At 50.7% G+C, this 24,785-nt stretch overlaps 1 protein-coding gene across 2 annotated transcripts in view; it reads left to right on the top strand.

Moving 5' to 3' along the window:
- Positions 18,175-24,785, top strand: part of GRID1 (glutamate ionotropic receptor delta type subunit 1) — a 687,194-nt gene continuing 680,583 nt past the window's right edge. The window contains exons 1-2 of one of the 2 annotated variants that reach the window (XM_013983389.2): positions 18,175-18,408; positions 20,608-20,763. In XM_013983389.2, the coding sequence (XP_013838843.2) occupies positions 18,330-18,408; positions 20,608-20,763 (235 nt within the window). In that variant the 5' untranslated portion in view covers positions 18,175-18,329. The remainder of the gene's footprint in view (positions 18,409-20,607; positions 20,764-24,785) is intronic. The other variant, XM_021073750.1, reaches the window with a different exon arrangement.

Here is a 24,785-nt window from a genome sequence, read left to right as displayed (position 1 = left end):
AGCAAAGAGCAAGTGCACAGGTGTGTTCAAGGGATTCAAACAGGCCAGGGTGTTGGGGGTGGGGTGGAGAGGGCAGCATGGGATGAGCCAGGGAGGAAGCCCTAGAGACAGTGTGCTTTTCCTGGGAAAGACGGAGGAGGAGGAAGGAGGGCTCCTCAGCCCTGGAGTGACAGCATGGACACCCACTAACTGAATCCCTTTGGCTGGCACAGCTCAGAACAGACTACAGGGGACGAGAGAGCAATCCCAGGACCAGTTAGGAGCAATCGCAATGTCAGGAGACACGGGCAGTGGTGGTGGAGGGGTGGACGTGGATCTAAGTTGAAGCAAGAGAGAGTAGGATTTGCTGTTGGATGAGGAGCTTGAGGGAATCTCACAAGTTATCTGAATATCTGAAAGACTGAAACTGGCTGGGTTGGGGAAGGCTGTTGGAGAAGCAGGTTTGGGAAGGGAGAGATGAAGGGCTCCCCTCTGGGGATGTCCAGTTAGAGCTAAATAGTGCCTTCTAGTGGTGATGCTGGGTAGATGCTGAGGATAAATGTGACAGGAATTCACAGGAGGTCTGGGCTGCAAATCAAGTCGTGGGAGGCAGGCAGGGATGGCTTTTAAAGCATTGGAACTATATGAGGTGATCCAGTGAGTGAATGTGAAGAGAAAAGAGCCAAACGTGTGTGTGTGTGTGTGTGTGTGTGTGTGTGTGTGTGTGTGTGTGTGTTGGCGGGGGCTGGAGGGTAGAGCAGGAGAGGCAGGTAGGAGGAAACTGGGAAGTGGAGGGGTGGGTAGAGCCAAGTGAAGGGAGTATTTCATGGAGGAGGGGATGGTCAGCTGTGCCACACACTGATGGTGCAAGGTGAGGACTGAGATGATGCCACTGGATTCAGCAACATGGAGGCCAACGGGGGGCCTTGATAGAGTGGTCGGGTGAATAGTGGGGGTGAAGCCTGATTGGAGAAGGTTCTAGAGAGAACTGGAGGAGCAGCTGGAAGGGCGTCTAGATGAGCCTCTGAGAGTATTTACTTTAAAGGGAAGGAGAGATGGGGCAGCAGCTGGAGGAAGGTGGGAGGGGTCCAGGTCCAACAGAGAAGTGAACATCCTGGTGCAGGAGAGGTAAGCCTTGCTGGAAGGATGTCCTGGGGAGGAGGCTCGACTTTGCAGAAGCCGGTGCACCTCATGCACAGAAACAAGAGAGAGGGGGAGAGAGAGAGAGAAAGAACAGACCCAACGCACAGATGCAGCTGGGGTAGAGCTTGTGGACATCCTCTCTCTTTTAAAAAAAACTTGTTAAATATGTTTACAGAAAAGCACCAAAAACATATATATACCATTTTATGAATACTAGGAATAACTATGTAAACATCACCTAGGGCATAAAAAAAAATAAATAAAGAGAGATATGATTAAAGCCCTAAAAAATCTTCCCAGTTCTTCTCTCCAATCAGAATTCTTTTCTTCTGCTGGAAGTGTAGCCACCATTCTTGTTCATTGATAATCATTAAAAAAAATAGTTTTGCCATCTAAACGCATTCCTAAAACACTTTGTTATTTAATTACATTTGTTTTATTGAAAGTTACTTTTTATTTTTCCAGCTTTATTGAGGCATAATTGACAATAAAATGTCAAATAATTAAAGTGGTGGCTTGATATATGTATACAGTGTGAATGGATTCCCTCAACTTAATTAACATATCGATTACATCATGTATTTACTTTGTGTGTACGTGTGTGTGTGTGTGTGTGTGTGTGTGTGTGTGTTCTACTCTCTTAGCAAGTTTTAATTATACAATAGAGGCATACCTTGGAGATACTGCAGGTTAGGTTCCAGATCACTGCAGTGAATGAATATTGCAATGAAGTGAGTGAAGTCGTATGAATTTATATATAAAAGTTATGGTTATACTATAATCTATTAGGTGCGTCATAACATTGTGTCTAAAAAATCAGTACTCTAATTAAAAAGTACTTTATTGCTAAAAAAATGCCAAAACAATTACAATGGTAACATCAAAGTTCACTAATCACAGATGACCATAACAATTATAATAACAATGAGAAAAGTTGAAATACCGTGAGAATCACCCAAATGTGACACAGAGACATGAGGTCAGTAAATGCTGTTAGAAAAATGGTGCCGTTGGACTTGCTTGATACCAGGTTGCCACAAACACAATGTAAAAACACAATGTCTTCAAAGTGTAATACAGTGAAGCAAAATAAAATGAGATCTTTCTGCACTATGTTACCAGACCAGGGAGTGAACCTGGGTGAAAGCACAGAATCCTAACCACTAGGCATTAGGCAACCTCATTCTTAATTTGCTAATTATACAGTCAACCTATGCTTTTGTTATTTTTCTAGACAATGCATGTGTTGTCTTGTATTTTAATTGTTTCACATTTTTCCTTTTTTTTTTTTTTTTTTTTTACTCTGTAGACATTACTGTTGTAGATGGTGTTCATTTACATTTACCCACTTATTAAATGCTCTTTGCTTTTCATGCCTTTTTGTATATCAGTCCTTCCTTCTGGGGCCACTTTCCTTCCGTCTGAAATATCTCCTTTAGTGTGTATCTGCTTCTCAATGAACTCTCTGAGCTATGTTTGCCTGAAAATCTATATCACCCTCCTTCAAAATATATTTTTTCCCTCCAACTGGAATTCTAGGTTAGAAATATTCTTTAGCTCATCAAAGCTTCATACCACTATTTCCTGCCTTGTGCATGTGTGGGCACACTGTTGAGAAGTCAGCTGTCAGTTTCAGGTGTTTGCTATTTTCTCTGGTGGGTTTTAAGTATTTTCTCTGTGTCTTAGTTTTCTCCTGTTTCTCTAGGATGTATCAAAATGTAGACTTTTTATTAATTACATGATTGACTAGGAGGTCAAGAGCATAGTGATGGATTTTCAGAGTTGGGGGTGGGTGGGCTAGGAGATAGGATGAGACACAGGGATGTAGAGAATTTGTAGGTTTGCCTGGGATTCCACATCTTTGAGCCTCAGTTGTAGGTTCTATGGAGAGGCTTGGTAATATTTACTTTGAATTTATGTATTCATTTAGTAAACCTCAAGCACCCACTAGGTACCAGATCCTAACCTGGGGAGTGTGGACACAAAGAGGAGTTTCTGCTTCGGAGCATCTTCCAGCAAGTTGGGTTCCGGCAAGTTGTAAACAGACATGTGCAAAGGGGAGTGTCACAGCACACAGAATGGGTGGGTTCCATGTGCTGTTGTGGGTGTGGGTAACAAAGGTTGGGATGTTGGGTTTATCTTGGAGGTTGAGTAAAATTTCACTGGACAACTCAGGAGAGAAAGCATTCCTAGGAGAGGAAAGAATAAGCCAGGGCTAGAAGATGGGAAATAGCATGGCTCCTCATTGTTACTGAGTTGTTTGCATCAGGGACCCATGGGAAGGGTGCTGATTGGCTTCATTTGGATGAATGGCCATCCCTAGAGCAATCAGGTATAGCCTGGGGCAGGGTTTTGCAAAAACTCTGTTGCTGCTGCAGCCCTGAGTTGATGCAGTTCCCGGGGGAGGGGGGAGGGGAGGTGTTACTGGGTGCCTGTCCTGCAGATGTTCAATGCAGCTTGAGGAGACTGACCTTTGCTTAGCAGGCAGGGGCCAGTAAAAGATTCGTTTAATTCATTTTAATTTTAATTGTGATAATAATACGCATAACATAAAATTTGCCATCTTAACCATTTTAGAACTTTTTTTTCCCTTGGGCTGTACCCATGACAATCAGAGCTGCAACTGCCAGCCCACACCACAGCCACAGCAACGTGGGAGCTGAGCTGTGTCTTTGACCTACACCACAGCTCACGGCAACACCAGATCTCTAACCCACTGAGCGAGGCCAGGGATCGAACCCGAAACCTCATGGATATTAGTTGGATTTGTTTCTGCTATGCCACAATGGGAACTCCTTTTAACCATTCTAAAGTGACCAATTCAATGGCATTAAGTACACTCACACTGTTGCTCAACCATCCATCTCCAGAGCTTTAAAAACATGTTGCTTTTATCCATAGACATCGAAAACAAACTTATGGTCAGTGCAGGGGGACGGGGGCTGTGGTGGAATGGATGGGTGGGAAATCAGTTGGGAGTTTGGGATTAACATCTGTTCACTACTATATATAAAATAGGTAAACAACAAGGACCGGGAACTATACACAGTATCTTGTAATAACCTCTAATGGGAAAGAATCTGATAGAGAATACATAAATATCTATCTCTTTGTGTGTATAACTGAGTCCATTTGCTGTATACTTGAAACTGACACAGCATTGTAAATTAACTCTACTTCAGGAAAACAAAAAAGAAAAATGTTGCTATTATGTTTATTAAGTTGTAAGAAGTATAACCTGGCATGATTTCTTTTTTTTTCCTTTCTTTGTTCCTTCCTCCCTTCCTCCCTCCCTTCCTCTTTCTTTCTTTCCTTTCTATGGCCGTACCTGCAGCATATGGAAGTTCCCAGGCTAGGGGTGAATCAGAGCTTCAGCTGCCGGCCTGCACCACAGCCATAGGAACACTGGATCTGAGCTGCATCTGCAACCTACACCACAGCTTATAGTAATGCCTGATCCTTAATCCACTGAGAGAGGCCAAGGATTGAACCTGAATCCTCACAGACACTATGTCTGGTTCTTAACCTGCTGAACCACAATGGGAACTTCTGATTTTTAATTCATAACATCTATATTACTTAGATATACTAGACTGAAATACCATTTAGACAATTCTGTTATGTGTTTCATATTTACTGACATTTTTTCCCCCTTTTTTGGCTGGGCCTGTGGCATGTGGAAGTTCCCAGGCCAGGGATCAAACCCATGATACAGCAGTGACCTGAGCACCTGCAGTGACAATGCTGGATCCTTAACCCACTGTGTCACAAGAGAACTCCAGTAATACTATTTCTAATTTTTTGAGGAACCACTATACTGCTTTCAAGAGTGGATGCACCATTTTACATTCCCACACACAGTACACAAAGATTCCATTTTTTTTTCACATCCTCACCAACAATTGCTATTTTTTTGATGATTTTTTGGATCCTAATAAGGTGTGAGGTGGCATCTCATTATATGGCTTTGATTTTCATCCCCCTAATAACTAAAGATGTTGAGTATATATTTACATCCTTATTGGCTATTTGTATATCTTCTTTGAGGAAATAGCTATTTAAATACTTTGCTCATTTTAAAATTCAGTTGTTTGTCTTGTCATTGAGTTGTAGTAAAGGGTTTTGTGCAGGATGGAGCTGTGATTAGGAGAGGACTGGGCTTGAAATGTTGGCAGTAGTCGGGGTGAGTGTGGAGGCCAGATCTGGGGTAGGAGGGTGCACATGCACACAGGCCTTTTTTGTCTTGTTCTTTTCTTATTTTTTGGCACCACCAGAGAATTCCACACACAGGCATTCTTCACAAAGGCCCACTGGGTTCTCTTCCATCTCTGGATCTTGAGTGGTCTAGGACAAGGATAACCCAGTCATTCCCTTAAATTCTGGAGTCCTCTGAGAGTCTAGGAAGCTCAAAGAAGTCCCAGACCCGTGTGAAATCCAGGGCCTTGGGTCTTCCACATGGCCCAAGCAGAGACTGGTTCATAATCGGGGCTTTAGGACACCTGTCTGCATTTCTGCAGCAGTGGTTGGGACATGGGGGTGAGGCTCCAGAAACTGGAAAATGATGTCATGTTGGGTCACATACAGGCAGACTCTTCTCTTCCTGTTTCTGACAAGCAAATAGGTCAAAGGGATGTGGAGTCAGATCTCCTGGGGTCAAATCTACTCTGCCACTGCCTAGTTGGTCAAATTGCATAACCTGCTAGTACTTCAGTTTCTTCCTCTCTAAAATGGGAATAATTAGTGTGATTCTTCTATTAAGAATCAAGTTAGGGAGTTCTCATTGTGGTTAAGCAGAAACAAATCTGACTAGATTCCATGAGGATTCAGGTTCGATCCCTGGCCTTGCTCAGTGGGTTAAGGATCCAGCGTTGCCATGAGCTGTGGTGCAGGTTGCAGACTTGACTTTGGATCCCCAGTTGCTGCGGCTGTGGTGTAAGCCGGCAGCTGCAGCTCCGATTTGACCTCTAGCCTGGGAACCTCCATATGCCATGGGTGTGGCCCTAAACACACACACACACACACACACACACACACACACACACACGAATTGAGTTAGGAGTAATTGAGTTAATAATGTATGGAAAGCATCGAAGTAATACCCGGCTCATAGTAAATGATGGCCATTATTGTTATTTTCATTAAGATCAGGATCTGTTTGTCTTTTTACCCTAGTTCTACCCAGCACAGCATCCTGCAGCAATCCCTACCCAGGTCAAGGTGTCATGCAGACCTGAGCCAGGTCTTCTTCCTGGGGGCCTCATCGCAGTCACAGCCATCCCTGTTACCCAGACACCAGCAGGGGGCAGCATTGCACCACGGCTGCCCCGTCTCAGGCCGGTTCAGCCTGTGAAGCTGGGTGCTCTGTCCTGGGAGGCAGCCCCTCTGACCTGGTGTGGTGGGCACAGGAATGGGGAGACTGCCCTTTCTGCCAACCCAGGACCTGAGCTCCTCTGTGGGCCTGGTGCCTGGCATCCTCCTTTGGGAGGATCCTGACCTTCGGGGACCTTGTGGCTCTTTCTCCGCCTTTGTGCAGCCTGGAGGCATTAGACAATGCTCTTTACTTGGTGCACAACCTCCCCATCTGTGAAATGGGCACATCTGCTCTGTGTCAGCAGGGCTTGGCTCAAGGTTGGAGGGTAAGGGGCAGGAGATGTTTTAACAACTTCCACCATGGCCTGAGCTGGGCAGTGCTGTGTGTCAGGCTTGGCAATTTTCTGGGCCTGTGACAAATTGAGGGAGAGTATGGCCATGTGGGTTGATTCTGCTCCAGGCTGTGGCTGGCTGTGTGGTCCTGAAGGGAGGGCTGATCTGGCCATGAGCACACCTCATTCTTGAACCTGTTCAGGGTCTTTGCTTCCGCTTCCTGGAATACCTCCCCTTTCTCCTTCTTCTAACACTGCCTAGGTTTCTCAGAAGTCCTTAAGTGCCTTCTAGGTATTTCCGGGCCTGGTATCAGCTTCCCTTGGCCCTTGTCAGCCTCCAAGAGCAGTCCTGTCCCTACCTGTAGCTAACCATGTTCCTGCTACTGGCTCCAGACCTCACACCAGAACACATGTCTTTCCTACCATGGCCCTTAGCAGGGGACCAGGGGAGTGGCTGGGCTTCCAGTTAAGGAAAGTCCCAGCTCAGTGATTCCAGTTCGGAAATTTCAGGGACTCCAGGGGTCTAGTCTTTGTCTTCCCTCCCCCATAATTCCTGGAGGGGCTTGAATACTGGCCAAGGGGACCCAACCTTCACTATTTGTGTTCACACCCCTCCAGTAGCTGATGGCAGATGCAGGTCTTCCCTCCTTCCCCCTTTAGGATGCTGGGGCCTGAAAAGACTTGCCAAAGAGCTAGCTGGCAAAAGAACACTCAGCGACCCCAGTGATCAGGAGATGCACATTAAAACAACCACCTGTTTTAATGGAGTTCCCTGGTGGCTCAGCAGGTTGAGGACCTGGTGCTGTCTCTGTGAGGATGTGGGTCCAATCCCTGGCCTTGTTCACAGGGCTAAGGATCCAGCATTGTCACTGCTGTGCTTTGGGTCACTGCTGCGCCTTGGGTCACTGCTGCGGAGCAGGTTTGATTCCTGGCCCTGGAACTTCCCATGCTATGGATGTGGGCAAAACAGCCAAACACAAACAAACAAAAACAACATTGAGAACATTAACTGTTCACTTATTAAAATGAGAAAAACATTAGAAATTAATAATGCCTAATGTTGGTTGAGGTGCAGAGAAAAAAACACTATCCTGAATTTCTTGTGGAAGTGTTAATTGCTTTTAAAAACTGCTTTTGAAGACAATTTTGGAAATATATATTAAGAGATTTAAATCATGCATAACCTTTGTAGGTATTTACCATAAAAAATCATTGCATAAAACCTGAAATGCATATGAATATATTTAAATTAGCATTAAAAAGTGTCTGGCAGGAGTTCTCTCATGGTGCAGCAGGTTAAGTAAGTATCCAGGCACTGCAGTGGCTTGGGTCACTGCTATGGCATGAGTTCAATCCCTGGCCCATGAACTTCCACATACTGTGGCTGAGGCCAAAAAGAAAAAAAATGTTCACCAGCAAGTAACTTGTTAAATAAACTGTGATGTGTGCATGAGAAAAACTAATCAGAAAAAAAAAAATCAAGATTTCAGAAAATAATTTCATGGCTGGAGGAAGAACTCACATTAAAATGTTCATTCACCCTTTAATTAATGTATTGATTTAACTAACATTATTGACCATGTAGACATGCCAGACATTGTTCTAGTTACAGGGAATAAAATCATAAATGAGACAAATACTCTCCTTCTTCTCATGAGGCTTTTCTTCTTCTTCTTCTCTTTTTTTTTTTTTTTTTTTGTTTTTTAGGGCCATATCTGTGGCATATGGAGGTTCCCAGGTTAGGGGTCAAATCAGAGCTATAGCTGCCAGGCTACACCACAGCCACAGCAACACAGGATCTGAGCCACATCTTCAACCTACACCACAGCTCATGGCAATGCCAGATCCTTAACCCAGTGAGCGAGGCCAGGGACTGAACCTGCGTCCTCATGGATGCTAGTCAGATTCGTTTCCACTGAGTCATGACAGGAACTCTAGAGGCTTATCTTCTGTAGGGGGAGACAGACAATAAACAAGTGAAAAAGAAAATAATTTCAGGTATGACATTTTTGTCTGCTTGCATGTAAAAATTATACCTGAATAGAGAAAAGGACAGAAAGAAAAACATCATAAGGTCTGTGGATGTTAATTCAGGTTGGTTTTTATCAGTTAGGATTTGTGTTGCAAATAACTAAAAACTTTACGGGAGTAGCTTAACTCATGGAGGGCTTAACTGTCCTGTGTATCCAGGGCTGCAAAAGCCCACTACTCTCAGCTGGTGGCTCTGCCCTCCTGGGTTGAGGCTGCCAGTCTCCTGCCTGGCTTCTCAAGGTCACAAGATGGCCCTCTCTTCTGGATCTGCATCCATATTCCAGGTCTGAAGGAAGACAGGGGAAGAGGGAAGAGCAAAGTCTTCAGCCATTGTCATTGCTCAGAAAGGGCCACAGGGTAGCTTTTGGCAGAAGGAGGATGTGGAGAATGAGGAGGTGGTGTTAGCAGTGATGGTAGTTTTCTTCATGTTTTGTGGCATTTTCGAAATCAGTCCAGGCATTAAAAGAAAGTTTTGCGTGGAGGAAACCAAGAACTTGTTTTGAGAAACAGGGCAGGGACTGATTACTATGTGGGAAGAGAGAGCAAAGGCAGCTGCAGCTGCAGCTGGACCCAGACACACCAGAAAGGCTCCTGGGGTTTGTCCGTTGGATTCCTGTCCCCTTTGCTTGTGGGCCCTGCAGGTTAGTGCAGCTCTGAGAGGACATGTGGAGTATAGCCCATGGCTGCCCCTTCTGCTGGCTCTCTTGCTGGCCTGCCCTAGCTTTCTCCATTTGCTGGCCTGCACAATGGGTACGTATGTGCAGCCTGGGCTGATGTAGGGCTGGGCTCACTACCTTGGGCCTTTCCCCTTAAACATGCTGGAGTGTGTCCCCTTGCACAGGCCCTGGTGGCCCATGCCAGGCAGACCTGTGTTTGTGTTCTGGTTTCCTTACTTTACTTTTTATTTTTTTATTTTTTGTCTTTTAGGGCCACACTGGTGGCATAGGGAGGTTCCCAGGCTAGGGGTTGAATAGGAGCTGTAGCCGCTGGCCTATGCCACAGTCACAGCAATGTGGGATCCAAGCCGCGTCTGCAACCTATACCACAGCTCGTGGCAATGCTGTTTCCTTAATCCACTGAGCGAGGCCAGGGAGTGAACCCACGTCCTCATAGGTGCTAGTCGGGTTTGTTAACCACTGAGCCACAGCAGCAACTCCTTACTTCATTCTTTGTGGTGGTGGTTTAAAATGACCATGGGCAAGCGAGGTGACTTAAATTTAGTCTGTCACAATTCTAGAGGCCAGAAGTCTGAGATCCAGTGGGGCTGTGCTCCCACACACTAGGGGAGAATCTGTCCTTGCCTCTTCCAGCTTCTGGTGGCAGCTGGCATTCCTTGGCTTGTGTCTGCATCATTCCAAACACTGTCTCTGTGGTCACAACACCTTCTGTCTATGCATCTACCTCTGCTTCTCTCTCCTAAGGATGCTTGTGGTGGAATGAATTTAGGGCTCACTCTGGCAGTCCACGACTATCTCCTCGAGTTCTTAGTTAATCACATCTACAAAGACACTTTTTTTTCCATTGTTAAAAAATTATAGTTGATTGACAATGTTGTGTCAATTTCTGCTGTACAGCAAAGTGACACAACCATACCTAAATACATATTCTTTTTCTCATCTTACCTTCCATCAGGTTCTATCCCAAGAGATTGGCGATATAACTTGTGCTGTACAGTAGGACCTCATTGCTCATCCATTCTAAATGTAATCGTTTGCATCTATCAAAACAAGGTCACATTTATGGATTCTGAGGAATAGGATGGAAATATCTTTCAGGGACCAGCTTTCAGCCAGTCACACCCACTAAGGGTGACCCTCAGTGATCTCACCTGTAGATTGGGGATGAGAACCCTATTCTCAGAGGGTCTTGTCCTGATCACCAACCTTATGAACAGGCAACAGGAGAACTGGGCCTCTCTGTGGTTGAGCCCTGCCCCTCCCCTCTAACACTGGAGAGCTGTTCTCATCTTATAGAGCAGCTTCTTCCTTCATTCCCTTTTATTATTGGACCTCCCCTGATTTTGGAGAAAGTTAAAGTGAGTTTGGGAGGCAAGCTGACTCTCATCCCCATTTCCAATTGATTCTTTTTCTGCAGCAAGGTGTGTGTGGTGCTGCTGTGCCCAGGCTTCCTTTTCTGGGATCTTCCCTTGGGGCTCCTATTCCCTCTCATTCCCTGTTTTTTTCCTTAACCCCAAACCCTGGATCTCCATCTCCACTTTCCACATGAATGTCTGGGAATTTAGGGACACTGCCCAAGATTGCCCAGGACGTCGGCAGTGGATCTGGTACCATCTCCCTACCTCAGCTGAAGGGGCAGTAGATGGTTCTGCTCTAAGCTGAGTCCTCAGAAGCATCCCCAGGAGGTAGCACCTTCATCCTTTGGGTTTACAGGGTGCTAAATGTGCCGTGACACCCAGACAGAGAAAAATCAATCACAATTTCATTTCATCGCTGCATAAAAGAAGAGGTTTACAGGCAAGAAAAATTGCTCATGGAAATGGGTGTGTCGGTGAGCAGGGTGATCTGATTCGTTAGGGGTTGTGTCTAGCTGGAGACCTGGGTCTGGGATGGAATTATGTACCAGATAAGCCAGGGCTCCAGGCAGATGCAGTTCCTCTAGTACTTGACCCTTGGGGAGGTGGGGGCTTAGCTCTGAGAGGCTTCAGGTTCAGGCCAGCGGGAGCTGCAGGGCTGTGCGTGACTTGGGAGGGGATGAGGTGGGAGGGATTGATCCTCTCACATTCATTCCACAGAGTGTCTGGAGTCTCCTACTGGGAGGGGTGATAGTTGGATACCCCCTTACAGACAAGGACCTTGGGGCCCCACCTTACCTGTGGTCACCCACAGCTCCATCCCTCAGAGGGCAGAGGATATATGACTAGCTCTGAGTGCAGAGTCAGGGAGGGTCAGCCTCCTGTGAGATCCCTTGCGGTCATGGGAACAAAAGCATCACCCCTCTGTCTTGACTCTACTGTGGATCAGTGGTCCCCTCGTTTCCCTAAGGTGCCCACTGAAAACACAGTGGTAGACATGTCTCTGTCTGCTCAGGGCCACCTCAGGCTCCTGCTCTATAGAACATGTCTAAAAAGCAGTGAGACTGGCCTCAGCATCTCCCATTAGGACCATTCTGGCAAATTCCATCCTGGCCCTTCCGCCAACTCCTCCTTCACATCTTGCTGCTCTCCCCTCCGTGTCCCTTTACATCCTTCTAGCTCCACACTTTCCCTCCTATTCTCTTTGCTTGGAACGTACACTTTCTCCCTTAACTCAGCTCAAGGTATCAACTCAGGCTGTGTAGAGCCCACTGCAGGGACCCACTGCAGCACATGGCAGGGGCAGACAGAGAGAGGACATCTGGGATGCTCCATGTCCTGGGTCTGGAGCTGTGGCAGTGGCTGATGAGGGTGTGGAGGCCTGAGTTTTGCTCAGGAAAAAGACAGGCTAGAGTTTGTTTCCCTGTTCCTTGTTCCTGCCTGGGGAATTGGGAGCTCCCCCAAGTGCAGAAAGGGCAGAGTTGCAGGGCCCAGGCCTTGTAGCGTGGAAGCCAGAATCCCAGAAGGCAACCTGGGAAGGGTCTAAGTCAGCCTTTGGGCTCAGGAGAGATCATCAAGGCTGAGGTTTCAAAATTTAGGCTCTCACCAGCAAAACCCTTTCCTCATACATGGAAGCCCACAAGTTCAAGCCTGATGGAGAGGGGTAGGTCTAGAGTCCCAGAAGCCAGCCCTTCCTCTGCAGAACATCCTGGATCCAGGCTGGGGGACACACATGTGGGGGACCACTGCTTTGGGTGGAGGTTGGGACAGAGGCTGCCCCAGGAGGCCTGAGACTGAGATGATGGCTCAGGGTCCTTCCTGAGAACCGAGCCTTCCCCATTCTTGCTGTCCTTTGGCATTTGGTAATGCCTTTGTGCAAACTCCAGCCTGCCTCTCTGAATTTGTCCTCTTCTGTCCTTCTATCCTTTCAGCATGAAAGTCCCAGATGGGCTTGAACTGTTTTTTGGTCCTGTTTACCACACTGCCTGCAGAGCCTGGGTCCAGGGAGCAGACCTTTGAGGTTCCAGCTTGTTTTTATGAAAGAAGAAACTTTTGGTGTTCCTGTTGTGACTCAGTGGATTAAGAATCCAACTCGTATCAGTGAAGATGTGGATTTGATCCCTGGCCTTGCTCAGTGGGTTAAGGGAGGATCTGGCATTGCTGTGAACTGTGGTGTAGGACACAGATGTGGCTCAGATTTGGCGTGGCTGTGGCTGTGGCATAGCCTGGCAGCTTCAGCTCCGAGTCGACCTGGGAACTTCCCTGAAAAAAAAAAAAAAAAAAAAAAAGCAACTTTTCACACATGTAACTTTTGGGACTATCTTGGTTCCAAGCAGATGGCACACTCTGGACTGGGCCCCAGTTTATTGAACATTTAACAGGGATAAAGAGGGACCCCTGTCCTTATCTAGGGAAATCACACTGATTACCTTCCTCCTCATTAGCCTGTGGGATGTGGTTCCAGCAAATAGAAGCCTCCTCAGTTGGGCTGCTGGGCATGGGCACCTGCCTGTGCCATTGGCAGTGCCCTGGAAAGAGTACTGGAAAGGGTGTGAAGGCTGGGTATGGGCAGGGGGCCAGGGCTTACTACTATGTCCTGCCCGGGAGGCTTCTGCAAGGCAGGTGCAGAGAGGGCAACTTCAGTCTCACTTGCTCAACTGTCAACAGGAGGAAAACCAAAGAGTCAATGAAGAGAAGCCTCAAATAATGGAAAGAGCAATGCAAAAGATTGGTGGCCTGGGAAATTGAAAAGTAAAAACCCATGAGGCCAACCAGAGTAAAAATAAAAATATTGTAATATAAAAGAAGATCAAGTAAAATAAATACAAACAGAGAAACATAAAAATGAGATGAAAGAGGTTGTCGAGAAGGGCTAAGGAAGACAAAGTGGAGTTGGACAATTAACATACAACAGAAGACCAAAGGCAATGATTGAGGGAAAGGATGAATAAGCAATATATATATATTTTTTTAAGAAAAATCCAGGGAGTTCCCATCGTGGCTCAGTGGAAGCAAATCCGACCAGCATCCATAAGGACTCAGGTTCAATCCCTGGCCTTGCTCCTTGGGTTAAGGATCCAGCATTGCCGTGAGCTGTGGCTCCTTGGGCTTGGATCCTGCGTTGCTGTGGCTCTGGTGTAGGTTGGCAGCTATAGCTCTGATCGACCCCTAGCCTGGGAACCTCCATGTGCCACCTAAAAAGACAGACAGACAGAAAGAAAGACAGAAAAATCCAGTGGACTAAGAGAGGAAGGTAGCAATGGGATTTTTTGAACTCAGATTCTGGCAGACTGGGAGTTCCTTGGAGCCCATAGGTTGGGAGGACCCAGGCCAGAACTGAAACTGCAGGGCATTAAGCTTGGCTCCTTCTAAGATGCTAGCTGACCCCTCCCTGAGAGTTGACCTCAGGCCTTGGGTTACCCTCTTCCTTGTGTTCTTGGGAGAGCTGGTCTTCTGTACCAAAGCCTGCAAAGAATCCCCAAGGCTGGGATTTTGGTTACTCTAACCAGTAGTAACTTTCCTGCAGGTCTGGGTTGAATTATCTTAGAAATCCTGGGTGGGCTCTGTGCTGAGAAGGGAGGGAGGGAGAAAGGCAGTGTTTCATGGAATAATATCTTGTCTAATCTGGGTGCTTGCTGAAAGGATTGGGGCAGGGGCACTTCTCTAGGGGTTGGGCAGTGCTGGTTCTACATGGAGTAGACAGATCCCCAGGGAACGTGCCAGGGAAGCAGGCTCCTGGCAGAGTCAGGATTCCAGTTGGTGCTTTCTTAGTTAAGTTATTGACTGAAGTGAGAAACTAGATGACAGGGAAAGGAAGGTCCGTTTTATGGAATGACAAAACTTTAAAAGACGGTGATTGTGGCTTCCTAGTGGACCACCATATTCTTTTTGCCTTGACATTTCATCTTCAGGTTTGGTGGCAAACTACTGGTTTCCAGTTGTGCTCCATTTGAGATTCCTGATGGATCCAGTTTATCTATTTGCACCCTCCTTTCCCAAGTAGAAAACGGGAATATCATCTTCCCGTAAGGCACAGGGTGCTGAGCACAGTGCTTGCATATAGTAAATGCTAAATAAATATAGTTAGAATTAGTAAAACCGAAGATCTCTTTAGAAAAAGCAATTACGTGTTGGCTGAATTCTTTGTAAATGAAGGATTTTTTTTTGACCCAGTTTTGATTTCTGTGAATATATCTTTGTATTGTGAGGAGCAAATGAGGAGGACCTAGTCCTGGTTCTGGTAACTCCCCTGGTGCCTTGGGCAAGTTACTCCTTTCTCTGTGCCTCCATCTTCCCCTCTGTAAAGTAGGTTTGCCTCCCATGACCCAGGGATTGCTAATCTCTCTGTTTTAGCCAGGTTATTAAAGTCTGGGTGAATTTGTTCATCAGGTAGAGTTGCTTCCTCAGGAACACAGATTGGGGGAGGCTGATTTTGCAGTCCCAGAGGCTATTGGGGTTTAAAGGGATCGGGCTGGCTGGGATCAATAAGTAATTAAGGTTTTTATAAGCCTGATAAAGCCCCAATAAACTAATGTCTTTGGGACCTGGTAATCCCAACTTCAGATGGCAGAGAGGATTATAATAGTCTTGCCTAGAGAGAGGTGGGCCTTGGGCCCCAGTAATCTCTGGACCTGGCTCCCAGCTCTAGGAAAAATAGGACCTGTACAGAGTGCCGCTCATGGCCAGTCAAGGAGTCCCTGGGCCATTCTAGTCTAGCAGGGGAAACTGGCATGGCTTGGGAGGGTAGGAGGATGAGCATTAGGAGATGAGCATCTTGGGATGGTGAAGGACCCACATTATGGGAGATGGATGGGAAGGCCATGCCCAGAACAGGAGTGAATATGCCAACATGAGTCATAGCCCTCAGGTTCCACACTAGAGGGACCTCATCATTCAAACTAGAAACTAATAGAAGTCTCCCCCAAACTGTGTGCATTTGTAAACTGACTTCTTAATATTTGGAAGGGGACCTAGAGACTTGTCTCACTGCCATCATGCTATCTCCACCTAGCCTAATAAATACCAAGAGAAACTTCTTAGAAGTTTTACATGCCTACTCTAACATAGATCCAAACAAGTGTGTTTGGGGATTCCTGACCCTGTGGCTCTTGACCTCAGGTGTAAGCCCCTATAGGGTAAACAACCATCATCCTTCACAGGTGGAGACAGTTGCCATAGGAACCAAAGTGTTATATAATATACCCATTCTTCATATCCCTTCTCACCACAACTTTTCAGCTAGTGATTGGAGAATTCCAGGAAAAGAGAATGGAGGTATGGGGTGAGGGCTGTAATAGAGCCAGGTGGGACATGCTTTACAATTCAAGGCCCTTTTGATGGGTCTCTTGAAGAGGTGTTTTTGTGTGGGCACCACGCCCAGCAGGACAGCTCAGACTCCTGCAGGCGTGGTCATTGTTCTCTTTCTGCTCACTGGCCCCCTCATCCTGGAAGTCACCTTGTGAGCCCATGTGGTTGTCCGCTATTTCTCCAACCCAGCTTCTCCTCTCCCCTAGGCTGTTCCAGCCCAACTGAGTCAGCCACTCAGCCACTCCAAGAGCTGCTTCACTGCTCTCCCAGCCTGCGCTGGCTCCCTCTGCACAGCACCCTCCCCAACCTTACCAAACAAAATTTGCCAATGACTTCTGTGGCAGGCAGCTTGGGACATGGACACGCACACACAAACACACACTTACACTAAATTCTTTTTCTTCCTGTCTTGGCTCGCTAACCAGCATTCAATGCCTGGAAGCCTCCTTTCCTTCTCCCTTGGTAACCCTCACTCAGCCTTTAGAACTGTCGCCTCCTCCAGGAAGCTATCTCCTGATTCTTCCTCCCAGGCTGGGTCACAGCCCAGGATGCATCTGTGCATACATAGCTTATTCAGGGTCCTTTGCCACATCTTTTAATGATATGTTCGGTGTCTGCCTTTCCTCTGAGCAGGGAGTTCCAGGAAAGATCTGTTGAGTCTCTCTGAATGCCTCCTGCCCAGCTCTTGTCCCTGATCACGTCAGGGGCCTTGCGGTCAGGCCATGGACTGGGTCGAGGGGCGCTGCTGGGCTGGCGGGAGTGGCCCCTTGCATGAGGCTCTGCCAGGGCGCGCCCAGACCGAGCTTCCGAGGAATCCCGGTCTGGGAAGGCTCGGCTGTCTCCCTGAAATCTTTGGTGTGCCATGTGGAGCCCAGATTGTCTAGAACTTGGCGGGGAGGGTGGCTACGCGTCAGGCTTGTCGCCTCCTCCCAGGCTGGAGCCCAAACAGCTTAACGCTACATCTGGTGGTGGCTGGCGGGAGGCATTCACCGAGCAGTGGAGAGAGCCCCGCTCTGCGCTGGCCGCGAGGAGCGGGCTCTCCGCCCAGGCTCGCGCGTAAACGGCTCCGTGCAGGGTCGGAGTCTGAACACGCCGGCCACTTGGAAGGCTCCTCACGTCCAGGCGCCGCGGTCACGGATGCGCCGGTTTCCGGCCATGAATTGGGCTTCAGAGTCCGAGCCTCCTGCCCGACTCCCGGCTGAGCCCGGGGCCGCGGGGCGGGGGATGGGCGCCCGCCAAAGTCCGTGAGGCCAGCTAGGGTTCCAGTCCATGGCCGTGGCTCTGCTCCGCGACGTTTGGTCGCGGCGGGTTCCCTTTGGTTTCCCTTGCATCCCGGTGCCTGGCTCAGCGTCCCACCCGGTCTCTCTTCTGGATGCCCCTGGGCTGGCTCCGCGAGGGGCTCTCTGCCCAGGGTGGGGGTCATGGCCCGAGACGCACGGTGGCTGAGGTCGGCGGGAGCCAGGGGGCCCCTGGAACTCCTGAGGGCAGTCAGAGGCCGACCCTTCTCCATCCTCTCGTCTCTGGTTAATGGGGGCCGCGAGGCCTGGGGTCTCCAAGTCTGCGCTCCACAGCCGGGGCCGGTCCCCAACGCCCTGCCGGCCTCCGAGTGTCCCTCCGGCTGGGAGCGCGGAGCACCCGGCACCCCCTCCGAGCCGCGAGCGGGAGAGCGCCGCGCGGCGAGGCAGAGGCTCCGCAGTCACGTGGTCGAGAGGAGGGCGGAGGGGAGGAGGCGGGCAGGGAGGGGAGGGGGAGCGGAGCCGAGGGGGAGGGGGAGGGGAGGGGGCGTCCTCCGCAGTTTGCTCCTCGCTGGGGCTCAGACACACAGCGAGCCCGGAGCCGCCGCGCCGGCCCGGCTGCCGCCGCCACCGCCTCCGCCGCCTCCGAAGCTACCCGAGCCGCGGGAAGGGCCGCTGCCGCTACCGCGGGCCGCCCCCGCCGCGCCGGCCTGGGCTCGGGCTGCCAGCGCCGCCGCAGCCGCCACCGGAGCGGGAGCGGGAGCCCGACAGCGCTGGGCTGGGCTGGGTTGGGCTGGGGCGGGCGCAGGGCGCAGGGGCGGGCGCGCGGGGAAGACGCACCGGCGGGCTCGGCTCTCCCGGGGAGCGGCCCGGGACTGCACCCGGACCGGCGCCTCCCCGCTCCGCGTTGCCCTCGGCCTCGCCCCGGGCCCGGGCGGATGAGCCGCGCGCCCGGGGGACATGGAAGCGCTGACGCTGTGGCTTCTCCCCTGGATATGCCAGTGCGTGTCGGTGCGGGCCGACTCCATCATCCACATCGGTGAGCGCGGCGGGCTGCGGGGCCGAGGCTGGGCGGGGGCCCCAGCGGCGCGGGGGGTGCGCGGCGTCCAAACTTGGCTGTTCCCTGGGCCGAGGGGCTCGGCGGGCGGTGCTCCCACGAAGGGCCGCGCCGCGCCGCCCCGCGGAGGAGATGTGCACGGGTCGCGCCGCGCTCCCGCGGGCTCCTGCTGCTCCTCGGGGCTCCAATCCCCCTGCGGGGCCCCGCGGCCTCTGCCGACACTTCGAGCCGCGGCTGCGGGGAACCCGGGGCTAGACGCACGTCCAGACCCACGCCCCTGGCTGGGCTGTCGGTGGTGGGGGTAGGGCCAGTCGTTAGACGCAGCTCGGAGCAGCGGGGGGCAGGGGCACGCAGGGCCCGGGGTCTCGCCAAGTTGGCAGGGCAGGCTCAAAGAGGCCCGACGAGAACTGTGCGTGAATGTGGGTGGGTGGGTGTTCTCAGCGTGTGTCGCTGTGTGTGCGCCTGGCACCGTGTTGGTGTCACTGCGAGAGGGCGTTGGGGTGTGTGGGGCCATCCAAGCCTGTGCTGGTGCGTGCAGGACTGTCAGCCTGTTAGAGTGGACAGTGTCTGTCTGTTTCCCTGGTGTGTGTCTCTGTATCTCAGTGTGGGTGTGGGTGTGTATCTGATTGTGGTGATGGCAGCCCAATCCTGGACAGCCCTAGAGTTTTCAGTGGCCAAAGTCTTGAGGGCTGACAGATGGTCTGGGCGGTGGGAGCTAGGGAAGAAGCCTGGGCCACGGTGTTTGGGGAGAGTATGTGTGTGCACTGAACGTGAAGAGACCGATGGAGAGAGAGAACCTAGAGAGGAGAGAAGATAACATAGAGGAGAGGAGGAAGGGGCGGGGGATGGAAAGTGTGTGGAGTTGGTAGCAGCATGGGAGAAATCCCAAGAAGTTGGGCCAGGTTAGGGAACTGACAGCCCTTGCTTTGGGGAGCCCTTCTGCAGTCGCCTTTCCGGAAGTTGGGAAAGACCAGTTAGCTCAGAGAAACTGGGGTTGGGAGGAGTGCGAAGGCAGGGATAATGGGACAGGGAGGTGGGGGTAGGAGGGGTGGTGAGGGACTAGGCCTGGGCTTGGTGTGCTGTAATCCTCGGCTGGGGGGAGTCAGCTGGGGGAGTCGGGCCAGACCTGCTTCTCAATGGTGGATGGGGGTGGGGGTGGGGGCTTGTGTCTGGCATTCAGCATTGCGGCTCTGGGTGTAGCATGTACGGGACTTCCCCTCCTGCCCAGCCCCCAGCTCAGGGGATCACTGGGCCTAGCTCTGGGACTGTGGTGACCCTCAGGGCCTGTTAAGGGAGGAGGTCTCTGGAGTTGTCCAGGCTGCAGGGCTAGGCTCTGGCTAGCTGGACCGATCTCGGCTGCAAGCTTGCAGAGTCGGCCAAGGTGGTGCTAAGAGAGCAAAGGGCCAGCCAGAGGCTGCCCTGGAGGAGCTAGCTGTTTGTGGTTCTAGAAGGCCCTTTCAAGAGCGGCTCCTTCTGGCTTCTCAGCCTACTGGGTGGAGAAGCAAGGTGTTTAGGGACATTATAACTGCCCCCCCTTCCCTGCCATTGTACATGGAATAAGAAAAAATAGGGATGGAGGGCATGAGGCAGAGCCCAGGGGGCTAGGCTGGGAATGAGCTGCCTGCAATAGGTCATCAAAGGCCCCTGCATAAAGAAGCCCCCTGGCACAGGAAAGCCACCGTGGACTTACTTGCTTAGCTCTATTGAAAGGGGAGGCCCAGGGCAGAAGAAAGTCATCATTCCATTTTGGGATTGGAGCTAGGGACACTGCCCTGTGGGGGGAACTTTCTGGCTCCTGAGAAGGACTTAGGGCACCATGTTAGGGCATTTAGGTGCTGCCTGAGGTCATGCAAGCTTGACTCAGTCCATTATGTGGGCATGACCAGCACATGAGGTGTTTTGGTTGTGAGACACTAGTGTAACCTGGTGGCAGCATGTGCTATGAGCATGTGTAACTCATGTCAACTGTGTTGGCATATTCGGGGGGAGGGCACATCTCTGTGTTGGTGGATGGAGAGCCTTAAACTATCCTATGAGGCTGAAACCCCAGCCCAGAACTCCCACCACCTGACAACCTGCAGTCCTGCCAGCACCACGACCAGAGGGCCAAGGCTGGGGTGGGGTGAGACCGGGAAGGAAAGCCCCTCTCTAGGCCTGGTTTTGACCCCTCCTTTCCTCCAGGTGCCATCTTCGAGGAGAACGCGGCCAAGGACGACAGGGTGTTCCAGCTGGCTGTTTCCGACCTGAGCCTCAACGATGACATCCTGCAGAGTGAGAAGATCACCTACTCCATCAAGGTCATCGAGGCCAACAATCCTTTCCAGGCCGTGCAGGAAGGTGAGTGGCTGGCCGCGGTGCCCAGGGCTAACGGGGGCCAGGGCCTGCTAGGCGGCGCAGCACTGGAGACCCGCGGGGTTGCGACGGAATGGGCGGGCGGGGAGGCCCTAGTGCGGCTGGGCAGTCGCGGTGCGCGCTCCTCCCCGGCCCACCAAAGCAATGGAGCGGGGGAGTGCTCTGCGCTGCGGGGCTGGAGCGGAGAGCGTGTGAGCAGGCGAGCTCGGCAAGGGCTCCTTGCGGGGCGTGTCGCGAGCTTGTGCGGCTCCTTTCCAATTCGGTGGGCGCAGGCGTGTGCGGCTCAGGGCAGTCTTTGTTTTTAGAGTGTTTGTGGGTGGGCGTGTCTGCATTCGGAGTACCAGTGTTGGGGTGCCTCTCCTGACCTAGATGGGCAGTGTCGTCTTCGCTGCCAACCGAGGAGCTTCTGGCGCCCAAGCCCTTGGTCTCCAATCTCTCGAGCCCAGGCCGGGACGCGCGGCATTTCGCGCCTCGCGGTCCTTCTGCGCCTTGACTCGCGTTTCTCCACGGCGCTCCTCCTCCGAGTTTAGAGGAGCTGCTCTTTATCGCCATCCCCCGCTGTGGGCGGAGGCACTGCTGCCTGGGCCGGAGGTGGGCGCTGTTTGACCAGGAAAGGAGCGGAGTTTGGCCAGGCCAAGATGCGGGGAAATCCTCACCAGTGCTGGGTCTTGTTGTGGTCCGCAGCGCAGCCTCTACCTTGGGCCGCAGGCTGGGACAGCAAGAGTGAGACGGCAGCAGCCCCCCCCCCCCCGCCCCTTTTCCCCTTCTGCCTCATTCACTCCCCTCCCACCTGGCTTGAGCCTGTGCTCTGGGATTAGGGTTTTTCTCCCAGAATGCCTGCTTCCTCATTAGGGACTGAGTCCCTCTCTGCCCCTGATATCTGCCGGGCCGGCGTCCCTTCCCTCTCCTCTCCCTCATATCCATGGGTTCTCCTAGTTCCATATATCCATGGGTTTGACTTTGAGGCCCTCTGTTGAGGATGGAAGGCACAGCTGGTGACACAGGGTGCAGTGATTCCTCCCAGGAGGAAATGCCAAGACAGTGGGTGTAGGGAGAAGGGGCTGGTGAGGGCTCCAGGCGAGTTTTTTCTCTCTCTCTTCACCTGCCTCCATCCCCTGGGCCCAGAGACCACCTTCTGCCATGGGTTATATGTTGGCTGGTCTTCTGGTACCTCCAAGGATAGGATGACTCAGTGAAGGCTCTGGTCTGGGTCCAGAAGGTCAGAACTGGTGCTGGGGAGAGCTTTATGCTGGAAGGAAGTTTTTGGGGGATCTCCTATTCTTGGGTGCAGCAGAGGAGGGAGAAGACCCAGCTCTGGGCCTGAAGGTCCAAAGTGTTTTGAGGTGGTTGTAAAAACCTAGAGGTCTTGCAGTGGTGGTGAGTGGGATGAGGCTGGTGTTGTCTGTCATGGGCACTGCTGCTTCCAGGTGTTCCACTGTCTGATGTCCACTGAGCTATGGGAGGAGGAATCCCTGTCTTTCTTTGCTGTCACATCATGCCCTACCTGCTGTCCCTGTCCCGTCCCTAGACTTCTTTTCTGTGTGCCCTCATCACAACTGTTGCACGTACCTGGGGAGGGCTCTAGCCAGGGGAGGTGGGACCTCCTTAGGAATGACCCTAGCTGGAGTGGGGATCTGACTTATCGTTACATGCAGCAATATTGACACTGCCTCATGCGCCTTTTACACCATTCTCACACACTTGTCTCTGTGGACTTTCATTCTTGTCCTTGGGAGCTGAGGACTTAGCCGGGAAGCACTTATTTCCTGCTCCAGGGAGCTCATGCTGTGCTGGAATGCCACCTGTGTTTGCCATGGGAGTTTAGCTCTTCCACCTTCTCTCTTGATATACCTTCTTTCCGTTGACTTCCCCTCTGCTGTGCTGAATATTCCATGCTCATTTATTTTGCTCCGAATGATGCTTGTGCCACCTCCTGCCTCCCCCACCCCCGCACCCCCAGAAGATCCCCAGAGACTGAAGATAATCTCGGGCAGGTAACACATATGGGTGAACTGGGCAGCTGGGCCCGGAAAGACACGGATTGTGAGGTCTGGGAGGTCATCTCTGTCAAAAGGAGCAGCTGTTCATAGCTTCAGTTGATTTTGCCATTTGGGAATGAAATCTTGCTGTTACAAATGTGTGTGTGTGTGTGTGTTTAAAGAGGAGTCCCTAATCTGGACTTTAATGTAAAACCTGATTTTTAACTGTTGTCAACTAATCAAGCAATTTGAACAATACAGTACAAACCTAATAACCAGAGCTATGGGCCATTCAACCCTCAAGCCTTAATGAAACTTTGTCTTGGAGACACAGGGCTCTGTCCAGGAGCCTTTTCTGGGTCTCAGTTTCTCTGTTTTATAACTGGAAAAATGTCTCAGGCTCTAAGGATGGCAGGCTGGCACAGTCTCAGATGGGTGTGAGCGAGTGTGTGTGTACATCCAGAGCTAGAGAATGGATGCTGATAACTGACAGTCTCCATAGGGGAATACTGACCAGATGTTGTTGCATGTGCTTGTTAAAGTTGGCATGCTTCCAGCTGATAAGCCATGTGGGCAGAAATCTACCTGTTATCCTGTGACCTTTGGAAGCCTTGGGATGTTATCAGGGATGGAGGAGCCAGCTCCTCGGAGGGCCTCAGGAGTGCAGAGAGAGGCACAGAGGCTCCTTCTTTCTTGCCCTAGCCTTGGCTGGGCAGGCACTCAGCTCACTGGATGTCCTTCCTTCTGTGCTCTGGTGGGTGCTGTCCATCCCAGGGCTTGGCCCTGCCTGATAGATCATCTCATCTCTCACTGGGCCTGGACAGTCACAGCAGCAAGACATGGGAGGTAGATACAACTTGGATGAGAAAGGAAAGGACTTCTTGGCTGGGGAGTAGCCAAGGATGAGGGCAAAGGCAGACTAGGTTCAGGCTCCATCAGGGACTAGATGTGCCCCCAGTGGTCCCCTCTCAGTGGATTTGGGATTGAAGTGATGCCGACCCATTTTGGCCTAACAGGTAGTACCATGCAGGATAAGAGCTTGGTTCCTAGAATCCAAAACACCAGGTTTGCATCTTGCTTGCCTCTCATGCAGTATGATCTTGGGGGAGGCCTGGCCCTGTTCTGAGCTTCTGTTCACATGTCTTTTATTTATTATTTTTATTTTTTAATAATTATTTTAATTTTTCCATTATAGCTGATTTTGTAAAATCCACTGTGTGTTCTGTCAATTTTCTACTGTACAGCAATTTGACCCAGTCACACATAAATGTGTACATTTTTCCCTCACATCATCATCCTCTACCGTAAGTGACTAGATATAGTTCCCAGTGCTAAAAATTCTATCTTTTATTATTCTTTGGAAAGCAAAACTTAAATGTTCACATTCTGAGAAAAGTCTGAGGGCTCAGTAGTCACAGGAATCAGGTATTCTTAAATTTCAAATATGAGGAAGAAAGGGAGTTCCCATCATGGCTTAGTGGAAATGAATCTGATTAGGAACCATGAGGTTGTGGGTTCAATCCCTGGCCTTCATTAGTGGATTAAGGATCTAGTGTTGCTGTGCTGTGGTGTAGGCTAGCGGCTACAGCCCCGATTCTGTCTCTAGCCTGGGAACCTCCATATGCCACAGGTGTGGCCCTAAAAAGACCAAAAAAAAAAAAAAAATTCAAATATGAGGAAGACGAGAGAAGATCATGTTCCATGTTTTTAATATTCGCTTATCTGCAGAACCGTCCCCCCCCCCCCCCATTCTTCCATAGGAGCCCATTATGGGAAAGCAGGATAAAGTGGCATTGCTCTGGCTGAAGAAATGGACAGAGGTGGATTGAGAGGGAGGGAGGGGGCATGACTTGCCATCTAGCCCACAGCTCCACAGGACTGGGGGAAACGGAGACCCCCATTCTTAAAAGGCGCACATGGACTTTCACGTGCACTGGGTCCCAGGGCAGAGCGAGGTCTCCATGGGAATCTGGGTCAAACCTGACTGCAGTTCTTGGAGGACATCCTGGGAAAACAGGGGTGAATGTG

This window comes from Sus scrofa, chromosome 14 (genome assembly GCF_000003025.6).
Source record: "Sus scrofa isolate TJ Tabasco breed Duroc chromosome 14, Sscrofa11.1, whole genome shotgun sequence".
Taxonomy (NCBI): domain Eukaryota; kingdom Metazoa; phylum Chordata; class Mammalia; order Artiodactyla; family Suidae; genus Sus; species Sus scrofa.
Note: the sequence above shows the minus strand (reverse complement) of the source record. Positions and strands in the feature narration are given on the sequence as shown.